At 39.6% G+C, this 18,956-nt stretch overlaps 1 protein-coding gene across 1 annotated transcript in view; it reads right to left on the bottom strand.

Moving 5' to 3' along the window:
* Positions 1-18,956, bottom strand: part of LOC126426638 (uncharacterized) — a 115,185-nt gene that overhangs the window by 30,037 nt on the left and 66,192 nt on the right. Inside the window, exon 6 of the mRNA XM_050088525.1 lies at positions 17,805-17,998. Within this exon, the coding sequence (XP_049944482.1) occupies positions 17,805-17,998 (194 nt within the window). The remainder of the gene's footprint in view (positions 1-17,804; positions 17,999-18,956) is intronic.

The following is an 18,956-nucleotide window of genomic DNA, read 5'->3' as shown; positions in this document are numbered from 1 at the left end:
GTTCTACGAGATTATGGAATAGGAGGCAAACTTTTGCAAGCAATTAAAGGTCTTTACATGGATAGTCAGGCAGCAGTTAGAGTTGACGGTAAATTGAGTTCATGGTTCAGAGTAGTTTCAGAGGTAAGACAAGGCTGTCTCCACTGTTGTTCATGGTATTTATGGATCATATGTTTAAAACAATAGACTGGCTGGGTGAGATCAAGATATGTGAACACAAAATAAGCAGTCTTGCATTTGCGGATGACTTAGTTGTGATGGCAGATTCGATTGAAAGTTTGCAAAGTAATATTTCAGAGCTAGATAAGAAATGTAAGGACTATGGTATGAAGATTAGCATCTCGAAAACGAAAGTAATGTCAGTGGGAAAAAAATATAAACGGATTGAGTGCCAAATAAGAGGAACGAAGTTAGAACAGGTGGACGGTTTCCAGTACTTAGGATGCGTATTCTCACAGGATGGCAACATAGTGAAAGAACTGGAAGCGATGTGTAGCAAAGCTGATGCAGTGAGCGCTCAGCTACGATCTACTCTCTTCTGCAAGAAGGAAGTCAGTACCAAGACTAAGTTATCTGTGCACCGTTCAATCTTTCGACCAACTTTGTTGTATGGGAGCGAAAGCTGGGTGGATTCAGGTTACCTTATCAACAAGGTTGAGGTTACGTATATGAAAGTAGCTAGGATGATTGCAGGTACTAGTAGATGGGAACAATGGCAGGAGGGTGTCCACAATGAGGAAATCAAAGAAAAACTGGGAATGAACTCTATAGATGTAGCAGTCAGGGCGAACAGGCTTAGATGGTGGGGTCATGTTACACGCATGGGAGAAGCAAGGTTACATAAGAGACTCGTGGGTTCAGCAGTAGAGGGTAGGAGGAGTCGGGGCAGACCAAGGAGTAGGTACCTGGATTCGGTTAAGAACGAATTTGAAGTAACAGGTTTAACATCAGAAGAGGCACCAATGTTAGCACTGAATAGGGGATCAGGAGGAATTTTATAAGGGGGGCTATGCTCCAGACTGAACGCTGAAAGGCATAATCAGTCTTAAATGATGATGATGATGTTGTGAGAGTGAGCGTTTGATATCAATGTTGCCCTTTGTCGATGTTAATGCGCGTTGTAACATGAATTTCAGAGAACTAATAATATATCAAATCTGGAATGAAATCCTTTCGCAAAAGAGTTGCTCACATTCAAACATTGTGGTCACCAACATATGACCACATTAAAAAATATTTGATAATGAAAGGATTTAGGCCGAAGTTAATGAATAAAGAATCTGACTGCTGCTTGGAGCGACTAGTTGCGACCTGCCGTCTCTCGCCCAAGAGTGTTAACAACAAGTGTTATTTTTTATAGTCTCTAGCCGCATTTTGGAGTCTGAAGCGAAGCCTAATCTCAGGCTCTACTGTAGAGATTTTGGCGCAATTTCCACTAACAGAGAGACAGGTTCACGAAATAGGTTTTTGTATATCATCTGTAAATTTTTAGTGCAAACTTCCTGAGCATTGATAAATTAAAGCCCTTGCCTGAGTGAAAACCATGCGATTACCATGGCACGTTTATCTGTCTATATGTGAACGCTAATCTCAGTAACTGCTGCAGGTGTGTGTGTGTGTGTCTGGAGCTTACGGTCGGTCAACAGCGAGATTATCAGCACCCTTACTCACATTAAAAGAAACAAATGTGGATAAAACTAAGAAAATGGTATCACACAGTGAGGAGGAAAGCTTTAGAGTGACGCTCATCCTCTCTCTCCTACCTCACTCGCGTTGACCACACAAGCACTCTGTCTCGCACCAGTTAAGACAACGGATAAAGGGTGAAAGGTGCTATATCTGGGATTAAAACGGAAATAAAACGACAGGTGAGCTAAAAAAAGAGACTCTAAGAAATCTGATTGGCTGACCACATACGAAAAAGATGGGTTAGCTGGGCACACAATTAATACGTTAAAATCATCTCCCTAAAATTTTCGGAAACATAGTTGACAAATTACAAAACCATAAGACTCTCATCACATTCGTTTGAACGTTAATTAAAACGGAGGGCAGATCTATCAGTAAATCAGTCGCTGCCCACTGGTCGGAGAATAAAACACAGTGTGATAAAATCTGGCGCACCATGATCTGTATGCCACAAGTACTACACAATGGACGGAGTCCTCACCGGAGCAGGAAGCCACGTGTCACAGGGCTGTGGCCTGTGTGAAGACGACTGGGCAGCCGCTCATCCTCCCACCGACCCAAAAGCAAGGAGACAGCAGGCAGGTGGATGGCACACCGCGCCAACTCAGCAGCGCGGCACGCCTCCCTGCTTGCTAGACCTGCCCTATCGTTTCCAGCAATATCCACATGCCCTGGCACTCAGCAGACTGACTTCTCCTTCCACTGCCGTTGTAGTAGGAGGAGGACGTCCTGGATATTGTGCACTACTTTAGCTACTGGGTACAAACGTTGTAGAGAGTGAAGAACACTCAGCGAATCAGACAAGACAAGAAATTTATGACGTTAAGCACATCTCGTCTGCTACAGTGCCTGCAAGGTCGCATGTCAATCTGCATCAAAGACAAAAAAACTTGCAAGGCAGTCAGACATTGAGTACACAAACAGAGAAAACAATAGTGCAACCAACAGTGTCCCCCTGTTTCGACCCGTCCATAAAGACAGTTATAATGGTTTGGTGACCATTAACAAAGTCCTTTGGAGTGCTACATCTGCTATACTAACACTAAATCTAAAGTTACTCTGGACCTCTACAGTAATCAGGGTAGCAGACTGTTAAAACCCTGGATTTCGGGTTGCACTTGCTCCACACCAGGTGACTATAGCACATGCCCTACCTAGTGTCCAGATGTCCATGTTGCTCATGGAGAAAAGGCATTCCAGAGGTGGAGGAGCAATGGTATCGTACGCATGTGAAGTTGGAGCTACAAGAAACTTTCATGCCTGATTCACCATGAGGAGGTGTCGCTAGATGGTGAGTGGCGGTTTCCCAACCTTAGCACAGAGACTGGGTATGGGGCTGGTTCTGTAAGCGCATCTGGCCATCCTAATATCCTTATGCGTCAATAATCTTCAGGTAAAAAGACCTCATTGACCTGTGCACTGTGCATCCATAGTATAGCCACGAACACGCAACAGTCCTATAAAACTGGAGCAGACACACCCTGTCTCACACCCTAGACCTTTGGTTAAGGCACTTTACAATATTCAGTGCCTTCTGGGTTCTGGCTTTCAGGTCTCACAGGTGTGGCAACCACGAAAATTTGGAGTTAAAACTGAGGCCCAGAAACTTGATTGAGTCTTAAAAATGTCGACTTGTATCCCTCACATGCAAGTCAGGTAAATTAAAATTACAATGAGAATAATTAAAATTCTTATCTACAGAAAACTGAAAACCTGTCTTTGCAGCCCACCTCCCTAACTTCCGCACTCTAAGTGCAACTGGTGGGTCGCCGTAGCACTTCTGGAGGAGGAACATGAAACAGCAAAATTGTCCACAGTTAAGAAGCACTGTACAAGGCTCCTTTCTGTATATGTGATACTGTTTATCGCTAAAAAAAAAAAGAGGTTAAATCTCAAAACATTCCTCTAGGAACACCATTCCCTTGCTCAAAACATTCCAACAGCGTGTTACGAAATCAAGACCTAAAAAAGCGCTTAGACATGAGGGACCATATGAAGATGGTGAGATGACCATGAAAGCCCCATTCGTGGAGTTGCACGAGAATACTTTATCTCCATGTAGTGTTGTACACCTTGCCGATATCGGAGAATATGCCAAGACAGTGCTGTCTACATAGTAAGGCCTGCTGAATAGCCACCTCTAGTAGAGTCAGGTTGACAACAGTGGATCGAAACCTCCAGAATCCACACTGAGAGTGGCTAAGCAGTTGCCTGGTTTCTAACAGCCAGACCAAACGACGGTTAACTATTCGCTCGAGGGTCTTCCCTTCACAGCTTGTGAAGGCTGGCATCAGCAGTAGTCGCTGCAAAATGATCTGCCAGAGTTTGAGTGATGTTTCTGGGTATAGCTTGGAGACACTTCTTTTTCAGCACTGGTGTTATTGGTAGACGACTGTGTTTGCCAGAAACCCTCAATGGGTTCCAGTACTTTTGCAGAAGAAGTGGAATGGTTGACAAAGTCCAGAAACGCTTGGTACGCCGTTTTCTTGCTCTCCTTAATGATGTGTCAAGTATTGGCTCTCGTGACCTGATAGGCTGTGAGATTGTTTGCTGCTGGGCTGTACGTAAATCGTTGAAGAGCTAACTGTACGCCCGTCCTGGATTGCTGAGCGACACACACCAGTCCAACAAGCAACAGGACCTTAGGATTGATAAGTCAGTGGTGTGATGGATCTATCGTGTGATGTGGTCCACCTATTCGTTGACACTGTTGCAGTCTTCAGACACAGCCAGATGGACGAAAAGCATCCAGTTAGCCCTACTGACCAACAATTTTGGTGGCTTCTGTGCAGGTAATGCTCCATCCAGTAGATGAAAGCAGACTGTGATGCGGTCACTGAGTGAAGATCGTCAGTGACTTCCCACTGAACCTGGTCTGCGAAGCCTGGAGAGCAGAAAGAGAGGTCGCTGGCTCACAGTGACCCAGTGGCAGCACAGAAAGGAGTGGGAGTGCCTGTGTTGTAGATCTGCAGCTCGTGAGACATCAGAAAGCTCTCCGAAACGCGACGGAGAGGACAAGTAGAGATTGATCTGCACAGGATTTTTAGGACATTAAAGTCTCCAAGTAGGAAGAATGATTGGAAGGGCTCTTTCATAAGGTCTGTGACAGTCTCAGTGTGCAAATGGATAGGGTATAGTAAACCAAATTTGGTAAATAGATGGCACACGAGTAGGCAGTTAATGTTATATGTGGCCCCCTGTGGCAGGACGTTGTTGATTTTACAGCTTTGCAGTATTACGTGTTTTACAAAAGTAAAGTGAGCATAAAACGTCCAGCGGCACGAACTTGCAGCCAATTTGAAAGAGTAAATAGCAGAAAGTTATCTAAGATTGAAAGTGAAAGATATCTGAATATAATATTAACTAAAATGGACAAGAAACTAGAAATGAATAGATTTAGATGGGAATGAATTCTCGGAGGTAGAGGAAAGTGAGTACACATTTACCGAAAGACGATACAAAAGAATGAGTGACATCCTTTCCAAACAGAATCCAGAATGTGAAGCAAAACCGAAGGAGCCACTGGTGATACTATGCTGGGGCATGCTTTAATTAATCTCATGAAAGAATTTGAATTGCAGGAACCAGAAGAACTACCTGATGAAATCATAGAGGGACGAGAACTGTTAAAGATCGCTAGAGATATAGAGATCAAGAAACGTAAAAAGCCACCCAGTATACAACAGAAATAAGTAGGTAACATTTCCTGGAAGGACATAATGGTTGAACATAATTTATTGTGGGAAGAACAGGAGGTGAAAGATTCTAGAACTGTCAAACAAAACCATTATCCCCAGTAATGTTTATAATATTGAGTTGCAAGTATTTTTGGGTATAGGATTACAAATTTGTGCTGTATCAGAATCATTTTTTGAACATATTTCAAGTAAGCCAGGGTTAGTAATAATGTCTGTGAGTGGAGTGAAGATTGTAGGAGCTGCTGGCAAGTCCAGTAAACCCATTTGGAAAAATGTACTGATTGAATTTAAAATGCAAGGACAGAAATTTGAACATGACATTTTAGTGGTACCTGAATTAAGTGCTGAGATGATTTCGGGTATTGATTGACTGGACAAAGAAAAAGTGTTTTTAGATTGTCGTAATGGAATTGTTAAAATTAATAGGGAGCCTAATACATTAGAAATTAAATTTACAGAAAATGACAATGTACATGGTGCTAAAGTAGAATCCATAATGCTAGAGATAGAATTTGAAAATGATGGTTTGTCCCACTTATATGAAATCTACCATGTGAAAAATTTAATACTGAATGAATAAAAAATTGACAATTTTAAGGAAATTGTTGATGCTATCCAAGAACTCTTGTGTGAACAGAAAGATGAACTATTTGCTGTTTTAAATAACAACAGGGAAGTATTCTCTGATAAACCAGGTGTTGTCACGAACTTTGAATACCATATCGATGCTGTTGAACATGAACCGTTCTGTGTAAGACCCTATCCAGTGCCAATAGCTAAGAAAGAAGTGGTACAGGCCGAAATTCACAGAATGTTAGAATGGGGAGTGATTGAAAGAAGCAACAGTAAATATAATAGTCCACTTATTATAGTAAATAAGGAATACAGTGGCATGCAAGTTGTTATTCATGCATGAACACTGAACAAGATTGTCAGGAGAGAGGTAGACAGGCCAGAAAACGTGGGTGATCTGTTGCAAAAATTCCATAATGTAATGTACATAACTAGTCTTGACCTCACTGCGGGATATTGGCAAATAATCATTACACAAAGATTCCCAGAAACACACAGCATTTGTGTTTGCAGGGAAATGCTATCAGTATAAAGTTGTACCTTTTGGTTTAAATACTTCTGTTTCAGTTTTTATAAGAGCATTAGATACTGTGTTAGAAAAAGAACTTTGTGCCAGATTAACTGTTTGTATAGATGATTTGTTGATTGCTACTAAAAGTTGGGAAGAACATTGTGAACTATTGAACAAAACTCTCGTTGCTCTTCAAGCAGGAGGAATGACTTTGAAGTTGAAGAGATGTGAATTTGTAAAACAGGAGATTAAGTTTTTAGGACACATCGTAACTACAGCTGGGATTGGCAAGGACCCAGAGAAGCTAAATGCAATTGAAAAGTGTTCTCCACCTAAGAACAGAAAACAACTGAAAGCATTTCTTGGTCTTTGTGGTTTTTATCGCAAATTTGCGAAGGGGTAAGCTTCTAATAGCACACATTTGAACAGATTGCTAAAGAAAAACAGTGCATATAATTGGACGTCAGAATGTCAGAAAGACTTCAGAGACTTGAAAACTGTGTTAATAAGAGAAACTATTTTACATCATCCTATTTTAAGTGAACCATTCCACATGATGACAGACAGTAGCGCATAGGGGATTAGTATTGAAATCTTTCAAGAAAGCACAGAATTTGCGGAAGCAAAACATAGAACTATAGCTTTTGCTAGTAGAGCTCTAACTAAATATGAGAAAAATAACACTATTTCAAAGAAAGAAGCTTTAACCATAATTTGGGGCTTAAAGAAATTTAGAAATTACTTATGGGGCACAAAACTATTATTCATAATGACCATAGAGCTTTAACTTTTTTGAAAGACTGTCGATTATTTACTGGCAGGTTAAGTTAATGAGCTCTGTACTTACAACAGTTTGATTATGAAATTTTGTATATCAAGGCACTGAAAGTCGTGTGGCCAATGCTTTATCTCCATTGCCAGAGGATATGAATAACCTACTGAAAGAATGTAATAAAGATGGTAAGTTTCACATGAGATGTATCAAAGACGTTCCAGGTAGAAAAAGAACTGAACAGATTTGTAAAAGTATGCGGTCTGGAAATCTGTTAAAACAAATTTCATTAACCCCAACTTCCCACAAATCAGTAAATTTTTTAAGATCTTTAATGGAATATTGTATAGGAGGAAGATGCAAGTACTCAGGAATGGAAAGTTTATTGGCCTATGCAGTTTGAAAATGAAGTTATTGATTATTTCCATTTTGCCTTAGGGCACTGTGGTCTAAAAAGTGTATTGAGAAATTAAGTGATGTAATTGTGATTAATGTGGGTGCCACCGAGCAAATTGCTGACAGAATTAAATCTTGTGATGTGTGTCATAGGGCACAAGTTGCTATCCAGACCAACCAGGGTATATGCAAAACACAGTGCCAAAAGACACCTTGGAATTGTTATCAGTAGATTTGTATGGTTCTCTCCCTAAAACATAAGGAAGTAGGTCTTATATTGTGGTATTTCTAGGAGTTTTCTCTAAATTTATTAAGTTATACCCTATCAGAAAAGCTACTGCAAAAGCAATCTTTAGTAAAATGAATGAATATTTTAACACCATTGGTAAACCCACAGCAGTCCTATCTGATAATGGACCTCAGTTTATTTCTAAAATATGGAAAGAAGGTATGAGATAACATGGTATACAAGTGAAATATATTTTTACCTACCACCCTGCAAGTAACCCTGTCGAAAGGTATGTGTGGGAATTAGGAAGATTAGGTAGAACCTATTGCCACCATAATCACAAGGCCTGGGGCAGATTTGTGACAGATTTTGAAAACGCCATGAACACTCTCTACCATGAGACAATGGGGTTTACACCCAAATAAATTCTGTTGAACCATAAAAGCAAAAGTGTTATTGAAGAGATCTTGAAATTTCCACCTGTTTTAGGGATTAATTTGCATGAGCAAAAAGAACTAGTTAGGAGGAGAATGAAAGAGAAAGTGGCTGTTAGATCTAAAAGGCATAATAAGTGCCTCAAAACAACTAAATTTAAACTTGGTGACTACGTTCTGGTGAAAACACATGAAAAATCTAGTGAAATTAATGATGAAATTTCTAAATTTAAATACATTTACAATGGGCCATTTGAAGTGCAAGGAACTCCACATCCCAGAGCTAATTTTCTTCTGTACCCTAGATCAAGAAAACTTTTGGGAGTTACAAACATTGTTAACCTAAAATAGTATGTCCACAGAAACAAATAATGAATGAAATCAAAACCCTCAGAGGGCACTGCACTCTATGCAATGCTAGGTGTCTGGCAAACACCAGGTACTCAAGTTATTGACAATACTATTTCCTTTTCTTTTCCTGTTGTCAATCTTCCTCTTCTAGCATTCAGAACTTCTACTATCATCTTTCCTTCTTCCCTATCAGAATAAATATCAGAATAAATAGATGTGTGTATGCAAAAGGGATGTGATAAAGAAATGCAAAATACAGTAATTGTTTGTGGATAAAGAAGTAAATAAGTAATACACATGCACTAGAAAATGACTAAACATGTTGTAAGTAAAGTGGGTACTGTAATAGGAAATAGAAGCACGCAATGGAAATGAATGACTAAAGTTCTTGGAAGAAAGGTGTACAGGAATAAGTAAAAGTAGAGTTTCAATGGATACTCTAGTATGATTAATGTCTAAAAGTTTTTGTATAAAAATGGTGATGAAAAATGTTTGTCAAAAACAAGGGAAAAGTATCTACTATATGTGTATGAGTTAGAAGTGAGATGTTCCTTTTTCTAAACCACAGGAATTGACAGAAATCACTTGCAATAAAATATAAGATGATTTCCTGAGTTGATATGTGTAATGACCTAGAAGCGTGTGAAAAAGCAATGACAAATGAATAGAAAAAATCTCATTCTTGACTTAATCCCGCATATGACATTTAAATTCACAGGTTTATGATGTTTACGCTACCTGATGTAGTCATTTGAAAAGAAATGTTTTTTGTTACCAGTGTCTAATATATGTGTTTAAGTTTCACATTCTGTATAATATAAAAAGATATATTGAACCAAATGTGTAATATATACTGGAGATGATGTAATGGGGACTGCAAGGATAAAATTTCTGCAGTATAAAATAAAATAAAATGCCAAAAATGTGTTGTCGGGCAACAAACCAAAATAGTAAAGAGAATACAATACAGTTAATTACAGAGGACTGCCAATTGCAGCAGGCAATAACAAAGACTTGCCAACCAGGGGCAAGAATGCAGTTAAAATATTTCCTTTTTAAAGAAAACTTGTACGTGTTTCTGTGTACCTAAATGTTTACAGACATGGTTTGCCGAGTGTTATTGCAGGCAACAAAATAAGCTGAATTTTCTGGATTAATGTTGTGTATGTTTTAATTATGAGTTGCAGAAATGGACTGACTATTTCTATAGAAGTCAGTGAAAAACAATATTAAATCTGATGTAACTATAGGTATGTCTGTGCAATCAACCAAAAATGGACTGTCTGGTTGTAACATGAGGGCAGTGGAAATTAAGGCTAGGTTCTAAATAAATATATTAGAGTGTTTATGTGCTTCTCTAGAACAAAAGTTTTGAATTGCTATTAATTAAATGTGCAATGTAGGATGCTTTTGTGTTTGGTTAATGTATGTCTTAGTATATGTATATTTGCTTTTCTCCAGAATGCTATACTTGTTTCATAAATGTGTAGGTTATTTTATGAACTGGTTGTCTGTTAATGGATAATATATGGTTAAGGATGTCCTGTTTAACGATGGATTTTTTTTGTCTGTTTATAATAATGTTAAAATGACTTTCTCTGTAGTAAAGAAAATATTTGGACAGTCTCTGTATAAGATGATAATGGTTAATGATGTCCTGTTTTACGATAAACCTGTTATTCATAAAGTAAATGATATATATGCTTCTTTTTGAACAATCTTTTGGAAGAAATGTTTGATTCTTCTTAGTGTATTTACTGTATGTATGTCACATGTTTTCTCTTACCCAACGAAAGTTGGATGGAATAATTTTTTTTCAGCCAGTACTACTTGAGTGGTATAGATGTTTGGGAAACCTCAATGAAACATGGGGCATGTGTAACACCATAGTAAGATCTTATGTAATGTTGTTCTTCTGATTATTATGCTTTACATAAAGTGTGTTTTCTTTAGTATGTGCTCTTGATATGTTGTACTATGTTTTCTCTTCATTGACTAATAGCTTTGGTTGTATTTGGAAATGGATGATTTTGGTTAAGTAATTTTGTATTGATTTGTTAATACAGGTAAATGCAATGTTTACTTAAAAATGTTTACTTTGTAATGGTACTTTGACTACCGCGCCTCCGTCAATACAAAGATATAATTTATGATCGCGCACGCAGAAGAGCGCTGCGCTAGCGACCGATTTTTATAAATAATTTTGTTCTTTTTTTTTTACTTTTGCGTAGGTTTTTGTTTTTAACAACTAATTGATTAGACTCTCTCTCTTGTCTTCATACTAAAGACGTGTATTTTTCGGCGATGTGTTGAATGTGCTTTTGGGTGGAAATTAAAATTACATTACAAAGCGAGGTTGTTTCAATAGTGACTCGAGGTGGTTATCATCAAATTTGTAAATTGATCATGACAGCGACAACTTGAAGAAGTTTTCAACAGACGGAGAAAAGTGAAAGATGGGTCGTCCTACAAGAGAAATTAGGAGGGCAGCCATGAAGACTACATTGTAATTAATACTGCGTATCTAACAAGATTATAAGGTAAATTTCAATTAGTTTCTGATGCTATTTCCGTACAGTCGTTTTTTGTAGTGTTGCCGACCCGGTCTGCCATGCACGGTCAAATTACAGCACGATCTCAATCAATAATACGAAGTTCCCCTTATCCGTAACTGAAACCACCAAAATTCCAAACCCAATCAGATTTTCTATTTTATATTTTTCACGGCAGAACCCCGAGGAGAAGGGTACACTACAACTTGATATTTGTAACTGCTGATCCAAAGTTAGCTCTCTTGGTCCATGTTATGGTAAAATATGGAGTGGTTCCCCTCTAAACAGAAGTTATTTAGCATGTACAAAATGTGATTTGTGTGAGTGAAAAGATGGACATGAGAGTCAGTTGGAGGATAGCTACTGTACAGTTGGCAGCTAGTGGTCGGGAAGTGAACTGTGCAGGTGTCGAGTTACGCTTTTAGTGCTTGGATTTGTTATGCCAAAGCCTTGGGTGGATGAATGGATTTAATATAATGCTCTGTGGCCTGTAAGTATTATATAACCTGATGACCTCCATGAAGAAATAACAGAGTATTCGATTCGAATGGCAAGTCCCTCTGCCATCATATACTCGCCACCAATATTGGGCAATCACATTAACAGAGAAGAGGAATTATGAAGTGATGGATCAGCACATTTAGTATGTGCAAATACAAGTTAACTCATACCAAAATTTATGTACATAACTTGATTCTGTTCCTCACCTAAATATCTCTCAGGATCCTCTCTGTTTGAACAATGATTTCTGAGTGTCCAGATTGTTAGAAATGATTATAAAAAAAAGAAAGACGATTAACTAGTAAAATTTGTTCAAAATTGAGTGAAATAGGTTACCTAAAAGTAATGTAGATTTTGGTAAAGTTGAAGAGGATGTAAGTGTAGCTTTGTGAAAACCTCCCAGTAATTGAACTTCTTCACTCTAAAGTTTTGTGATCTCGTAATTACTTGCTTAACTTCAGGTTTCAAAAGTAGACAACTGAGATGATCTTGTGTGAAATTCCTTAGAAATCTACTCCTACAGCTATCAGTATCAAGATTTTACTTTAAATACTGATCCTAATTGCTATGCATTGTTTGAAAAGAATATTACTTCAGCTGGTGTTGGCCAGTGGAGACCAAAGGTACTCATTTTGATTACCCTTGTCTACAAGAAGTCAGTGGGTAAATTGTTTCCCATTGCCGCTTTTAAATCCATTGAGCATTAATCTCATTAATGGTGTCCCATTACAATGCTAGTGAACTTGCATTTGGGTCACCGCAACCAGCATGTTGGATATAACTGATAATGCTCGAAAATCTCTTATTGTCATAGTTCATAAACCGAGTCATTCAGTTCAATGGTTACGTTTTATTTGATAAACCTTGGTACAACGTTTTGGCAGGCACTCAGGTCTGTCTCCAGTAAGTCCTTACATTTTATTTAATTGACACTGCCAGAATCTTTTGATAGGCAGTTGGATCCTGTCAAGAAATCTCATTTCCAGTAAAGTGAAAGTAATAGTTATGTCTTATTTTGTGTCCCTGTCAGGATAGCACTTTTGATATGATTTCATATACACTAGTTAGGTGGTAATATTGGCTTATACATATTTTGTAGGTATATTATATCAATATTAATATTGATGATTACTCATGTTTATCACTGTCCTAGAGGTACTATGCAGGTGCTGCATTAGCAGAATGTCACAGCAAAGTTTGCAGCTAGTCATGTATGAATTGGCATACCTACATCCGACTGCACTTCCTCCTTAGGCCAGTGATCAGTTAGTTATACATGCAACCCTTGTCTGGTACTAAGTTTCTAACGGTCAGAACGACCATAACACCTCTTTCATCATGAACATATCATACTGTACAATCCAGTACTTTCCTTGCGCAGAATGCAGCAACACTGACCTTTTAAAATGATTTTTTCAACCAACACTACTGTTTATACACATCATTCATACAAAGTTTTCTCAGTATTATTAGGATTCACAGAATCAACATTTATAAGAAAATTATTAACAATTTATATTCCATAATTAACTATTCAATTTTAAATCAAAATATTAATCATTAATGAAAAATAGAAAATTATAAGAAATATTATACTTAGATCATATACGAAACGTTAAAATAACTGCAGCATTTACAATATTAACACTTTACTGTCTCAGACGTGCTGGGTGTAATGTGGATACTGCTGGCCAAATTATTATACCTGTGCTGTCATGAAATACTTATCATCCGATCTTTGGAAAAGTATTGCGTGAAGAAGTTTCGTCTTTGCACATGCTACCGTTTGACATCTCATCTCCATAAGGTACAGAATTTCATTTCCTTCTTGTCATATTTCACTACGTCAAATTAAGTAAAACATTGCACGAAATATGGAAGAGTTTCCATAACTAATAACACATTGCATTAACCGTGTGTATGTTTAATTTCACTTCATTCGTTGCATTATAGGAAATGTAGATAAAATATGGAAATTTGATTTCAAACTTAGAACAGATCGTTATCTCATTCCGTCCTCCAGTTATTGATTTTAATATCTGTTGGACACTTCCGTGAAATGCGTTCATTTCCGTCCCTGTGCATCATAGTGATGTGATCGTAATCAACATAATATTTCATAAACCGTTCGAGATAGTGAAACAAGGTTTACGCAAACGACAGAACTCAAAGACGTACATTGTTTGTATGATGAATAATCGAAACTTTTCTGTTAATCGAGATGAAGTAACTGCTATGGAGCAGGGAGAGGTCGGCAGAGTGGGACACATAAATACGTCAACAGTGCTTTAGGAAATCCCAGGGAGCGCACTTACACGTGCCCTCAGTGTGCTGGTGTAAGCTGTCGCCAGCACAGCAATTGGCAAAGATGATATGCAAAGTTCAATAGTAGACGCCTCTAAAAGGCGGATTGTGGCGCCCTGAAAGTATTCCAAGTTCGGAGTTGGCATGGTCGCGTGGACCGCTCGGCAGGCCGACCACGTTGTGCCGGACGTTGGCCGAAGCAAGAGGGGTGCAGCCCGGCCACGAGGCTGGCAGTTCCACGGTGAGGCTGCGTCAGTGAAAGAGGCTTGCACGCCGAGAGTGCCAAAGGTGGCGGACTTTGTGAAACCATCATGGGAGACATTTCGCAGTTTGTATAGATATTAATAGTAGCCAGATGAATCATGATACCCCAAAAAGAAACATGTAAATTACTATCATTTGCACGACGATTCTGACGCTGTAATTAGATTTTCAATATCTTTATTAGTTTAAAGTTTAGTATCTGCGGGTAAATTGTACAAGTAACACCCAGCAGTGAATTTCCAAAATTTAAACCCTTCATTCGATTTCGTCGATCGACGTGTCTTTAGAAAGCTACTAGATTAAACCTAAAGTCCCATGAATTACAGGCATCTAAAGTCAATAGTACATGAGTTATTGGAGGTAAAAATAGCCGATTACTATAGATAGTGCAGGCCATAAGTACTCCACAGCATGCTTATAAATATATTTATTCATCTATGTCTTTGTTTAAATCCGATATATGCTATTCGTGAAGAAAATGGTCAATTATTTACCGTGTTTTAGAAAGCACGGAGACATTAGGCTACTGGGTTACTTTGGCTCGCTATTCCTTTGATATATGTTTATATAATTTGTTGACGTATTTAATAATGGATGTTAGAGCTTGTTTATAGTCCAGCCGTAGGAATATTTATTTAATTTCAAGTTATTTAGATGTAAATCCAGTATTTCGAGAGTGTTTGATGTTTGTGAGCGTACTTTGGCTTGAAGACATGGCGGGAGCGCTCTAGCCAATCACAGCGCTCGTGAATGGGGAGACTCGATGGAAGTGGGAGAGGGGTACGGCAGAGGACACGGGGGAGGTGCTTGACGCGGCAGTCGAGGCAGAGACTTGGAGAGTGGGCAGCGGTTTGCGCCTGGTCGCCACAGATAGAAATGCTTCGGAATGCCGACGTTTGCACTTGTGAGATTTCCGTGGCTTCTACAGTGAAGACGTAGTGTGCCTGTAGAAGTGAATATCTCACGAGCTATGTTGTCGTTCATAACTAATTACGTGCAGTAGGAATCTATTGTTTTCCTGTTATTCAACTTATATTTTATTTAATTATTGGACCATCGACACCAATAAGTGTTCTCCAGAAATATATACCACACTGTCAAAAGAACTTCTACTGTCGTACTCATCATTTAAAGTCGTTAAGATAATCTGCAGATTTATTTAATTGCAATGCTTCATTTATAAACGTTTTTTTTACGTCCTAAATTCGCAGTTGTTGAGTCATAGGAAGCTTCGACCATTCGATTCATGTGTACATCCATATTGTATACTGTAGACTCAGCTGTATTTGGCCTGTAATGCGACAACTACGTATCCCAGCTCCTAGACAACGAAACCAGCCAAAACTTTTCATATTGCAACTCTGTCGTAGGGTACATAGTTGAGGGCCATCCATTCACATTATCACATTTTTATTGAGAACGCCCGCACGCTGAATCAAGCGCGCCTGTCACGAGAGAGGCCAAAGGCACACCCACAAGCAAGATGTCGCCAATGCCCTCTAGGCCTCACTCACAAACTCAAACTCCTGTTTGGCATCTGTCAGTACATTTGCAGAGCACATCACAGCCTATGACAGTACATTGTGACCAGATTGTTAACTATAGTGGGACTAGCAATGACACTAAAGTTTGTAATATCAAGGTTACCGATATTGCGTGCAAGAGGACTATTACTGATGAACTTGTACCAAAACACATGAACTCTATCGAAATTAAGTAAAAGTCTGTTCATGTAAATAAAGAACCATATTAGTCCACGTGTGCATTTGTAGTGTAGAAAGAGGATACCAACCATCCATAACAACGTCTGCTCCCTTGCTTCCTTGCGGTACAAGACTCCACACTCAGTAACTGTGGTGCAGCGGAACACGACGATTTAGCTCGTCCACAGCAGTTCAGTGCTTAGCAAAAAATTTATATCTGTAGCTGTTGAGCTACAGAAAACAAACATATTTAAAACCAGCCTTTTGTTCGGTCTCAAAAGAACTGTGTATGCAAAGCTTTACACTGTTCAGCGAAGATGATAAGAAAAGTTTCTCTCATGTGACAGAACTCTCACAGACGTACCGTTATCCCGCTAGCTGTCCATGAAGTTTTGACGTAATCTGTGTTCAGAGACCATGTTCAGATGGCTGTGTGATGAATATTGTTTTCAGGATGCTGCTGATCTCGTACTGAGGGACATGAAGCCTTCGGTGTATGGGGCAACGATAGACACTCCAGAAGAGTTGATTTTTCATTTGGTTAATGAATCTAGACGTATCAGGGGTCCCACATCACTCCAACTGCACACGCTCCACACAATTACAGAGCCTACACCAGCTTCAACAGACCGCTGCGACCATGCAGTGTCCACCGATTCATGAGGTTCTCACCATACCCGTACACGTCCATCCGCTCGTCTGACCAGGCGACATATTTGCAGTCATCAAGACTCAAATGTCGGTATAGACAGGCCTAGGCTAGGCATAAAGCTTTGTGTCGTGCATTCATCAAGGGTACATGATTGGGGCCTCAGCTCTGAAAGCCGGTATCGATGAGGTTTCATTGAATGGTACGCACGCTGGCACTTGGTGATGGCCCAGCATTGAAATATGTAGCAAATTGCGGAAGGGTTGCACTTCCGTCACGTTGAACGATTGTCTTCAGTCGATGTTGGTACGTTCTTGCAGGATCTTTTTGGGCCGCAGCTATGTCGGAGATTTGATGTTTTACAAGATTCCTAATATTCACGGTACACTGAAATGCTCGTATCGGAAAATCCTCTCTTGAGCCCTACCTTGGAAATGCTGTGTCCATTGTTCCGACTGTAACACCACTTTAAAACTCACTTAAATCTTGATAATCTGTCATTGCAGCACAAGTAACCGATCTAACAACTTCTCCAGACACTTGTAGTCTTATATAGGCGTTCCCGACCACAGCGCCGTATTCTGCCTGTTTACATATCTCTGCATTTGAATACACATACCTATGCCAGTTCCTTTGGCGCATTAGTGAACACGAGTCAGTTGGTTGTTTTGATGGAATTGGGCATTGCTATGGCGATGGCAGCAATGGGTAAATGTAATTGCGCGACGTTTTCAGCAACGTCTCTAAAACCATACTAGTCAAGCAGCAGTGTTAACAACGTCTGTGAATATCACCAGCGTCGCGAAATTCACGGACGCCTAGTGGGGAACCGACGCTCCAGTGACGTTTCTGTAACATTTAAAGTGATTCTTTTTATCTCTTCCAAACACTGTAATATTTGCTATATGTAGGTTTTTACATCCTATTGGGCAGGAGTCTATAGATACGTCGAACTGGAGTAATCAGCTTGCAATAGAACTAGGGGGAGAGTTGCCAACCAGTCGAGGAACCAGCAATGAAAAGCACACCAGTAGTTAACGCAGGTCACATGGGAAATTACGGAAAATGTGAAACCACACATCATTAGCTGTTTACGAGGCTCAGTCCTCGACCTGGAATACAGTAGGGAGTCACCAGTGCACAAAAATGAAGTGGCTGACTGAGAAAATTATTCTTACCTAAACTCTCGATGTCACCTACAAACTGTAGGTCGAAGAACCAGTTGTAATAATAGAAGGAATACAGTGCGTCGGCGAGACCAAACATTTGTGACGCCCGTCGATGTCGAGCGACGCACAGCGCAGTAAAGTCGTCCCTGAAGGAGAGGAACCGTTCGTGGTAGGACAGTAGGTCATGATTCAACAGAGGTCGTCTGTAACAAAAAAAGTTGCGACGTTAAAAGTTAAAAACAAGTTAATTCAGCGTGCCAGATCATGTGCAGCTCACGTGTGATGTAGAGGTATCCGCAAAGTATTTACTTTCAGCACTGGAGGGTGCACTGGTATGAAACTTCACGGCAAATTAAAATTGTGTGTCGGTCTGTCACTAGAACATTTTGCTCAAATAAAAGTCGTTTATTGTGATGAATTACGATGAATTACAGTGTTATACATGGAGGTGACAAAAGTCTGGGGGTAGCGATATGCACATGCACAAACGGCAACAGTATCACGTACACGAAGTTTAAAAGGGGAGTGCTTTGGTGGAGCTGTCATTTGTAATCAGGCAGTTCACGTGAGAAGGGTTTCTACGCGATTACGATCGCATGACAGGTATCACCAGACTCTGAACACGGAATGCTAGTTGGATCTGGACGCATAGGCATTTTGGAAATCGTTAGAGAATTCAATATTCCGAGATTGACAGTTCCAAGAGAGTGTGCCAAAAATACCAAATATCCGGCATTACTTCTCATTACGGACAACACAGTGGCCGATGGTCTCAACCACCGAGAGCAGCACTGTTTGCGTAGAGTTGTCAGTGCTAACAGGCAAGCAATTCTGTGTGAAACAACCACAGAAATCAGTGTTGGACGTAAGACGAACGTATCCGTTAGGAAAGTGCAATGCAATTTGTTGTCAATGGGGAACGATAGTAGAAGATGCTGCTACTGCTCCTGCGCTAGTGACCGTATTGGTTGCGCCCTAGAGTAAGGGAAACTGTGGCCTTTTCAGATGTTTCCCGATTTCATTGTGTAGGAGCTGATGGTAGGGTCTGAGTGTAGACCACACACCATAAAGCCGTGAACCCAAGTTCCCAACAAGGCAGTGTGCAAGCTGATGGTGGCTCCGTAATGGAATGAACAGGGTCCTCTGGTCCATCTGGACTGA

This window comes from Schistocerca serialis, chromosome 11 (assembly GCF_023864345.2).
Source record: "Schistocerca serialis cubense isolate TAMUIC-IGC-003099 chromosome 11, iqSchSeri2.2, whole genome shotgun sequence".
In the NCBI taxonomy this organism is placed as follows: Eukaryota; Metazoa; Arthropoda; class Insecta; order Orthoptera; family Acrididae; genus Schistocerca; species Schistocerca serialis.
Note: the sequence above shows the minus strand (reverse complement) of the source record. Positions and strands in the feature narration are given on the sequence as shown.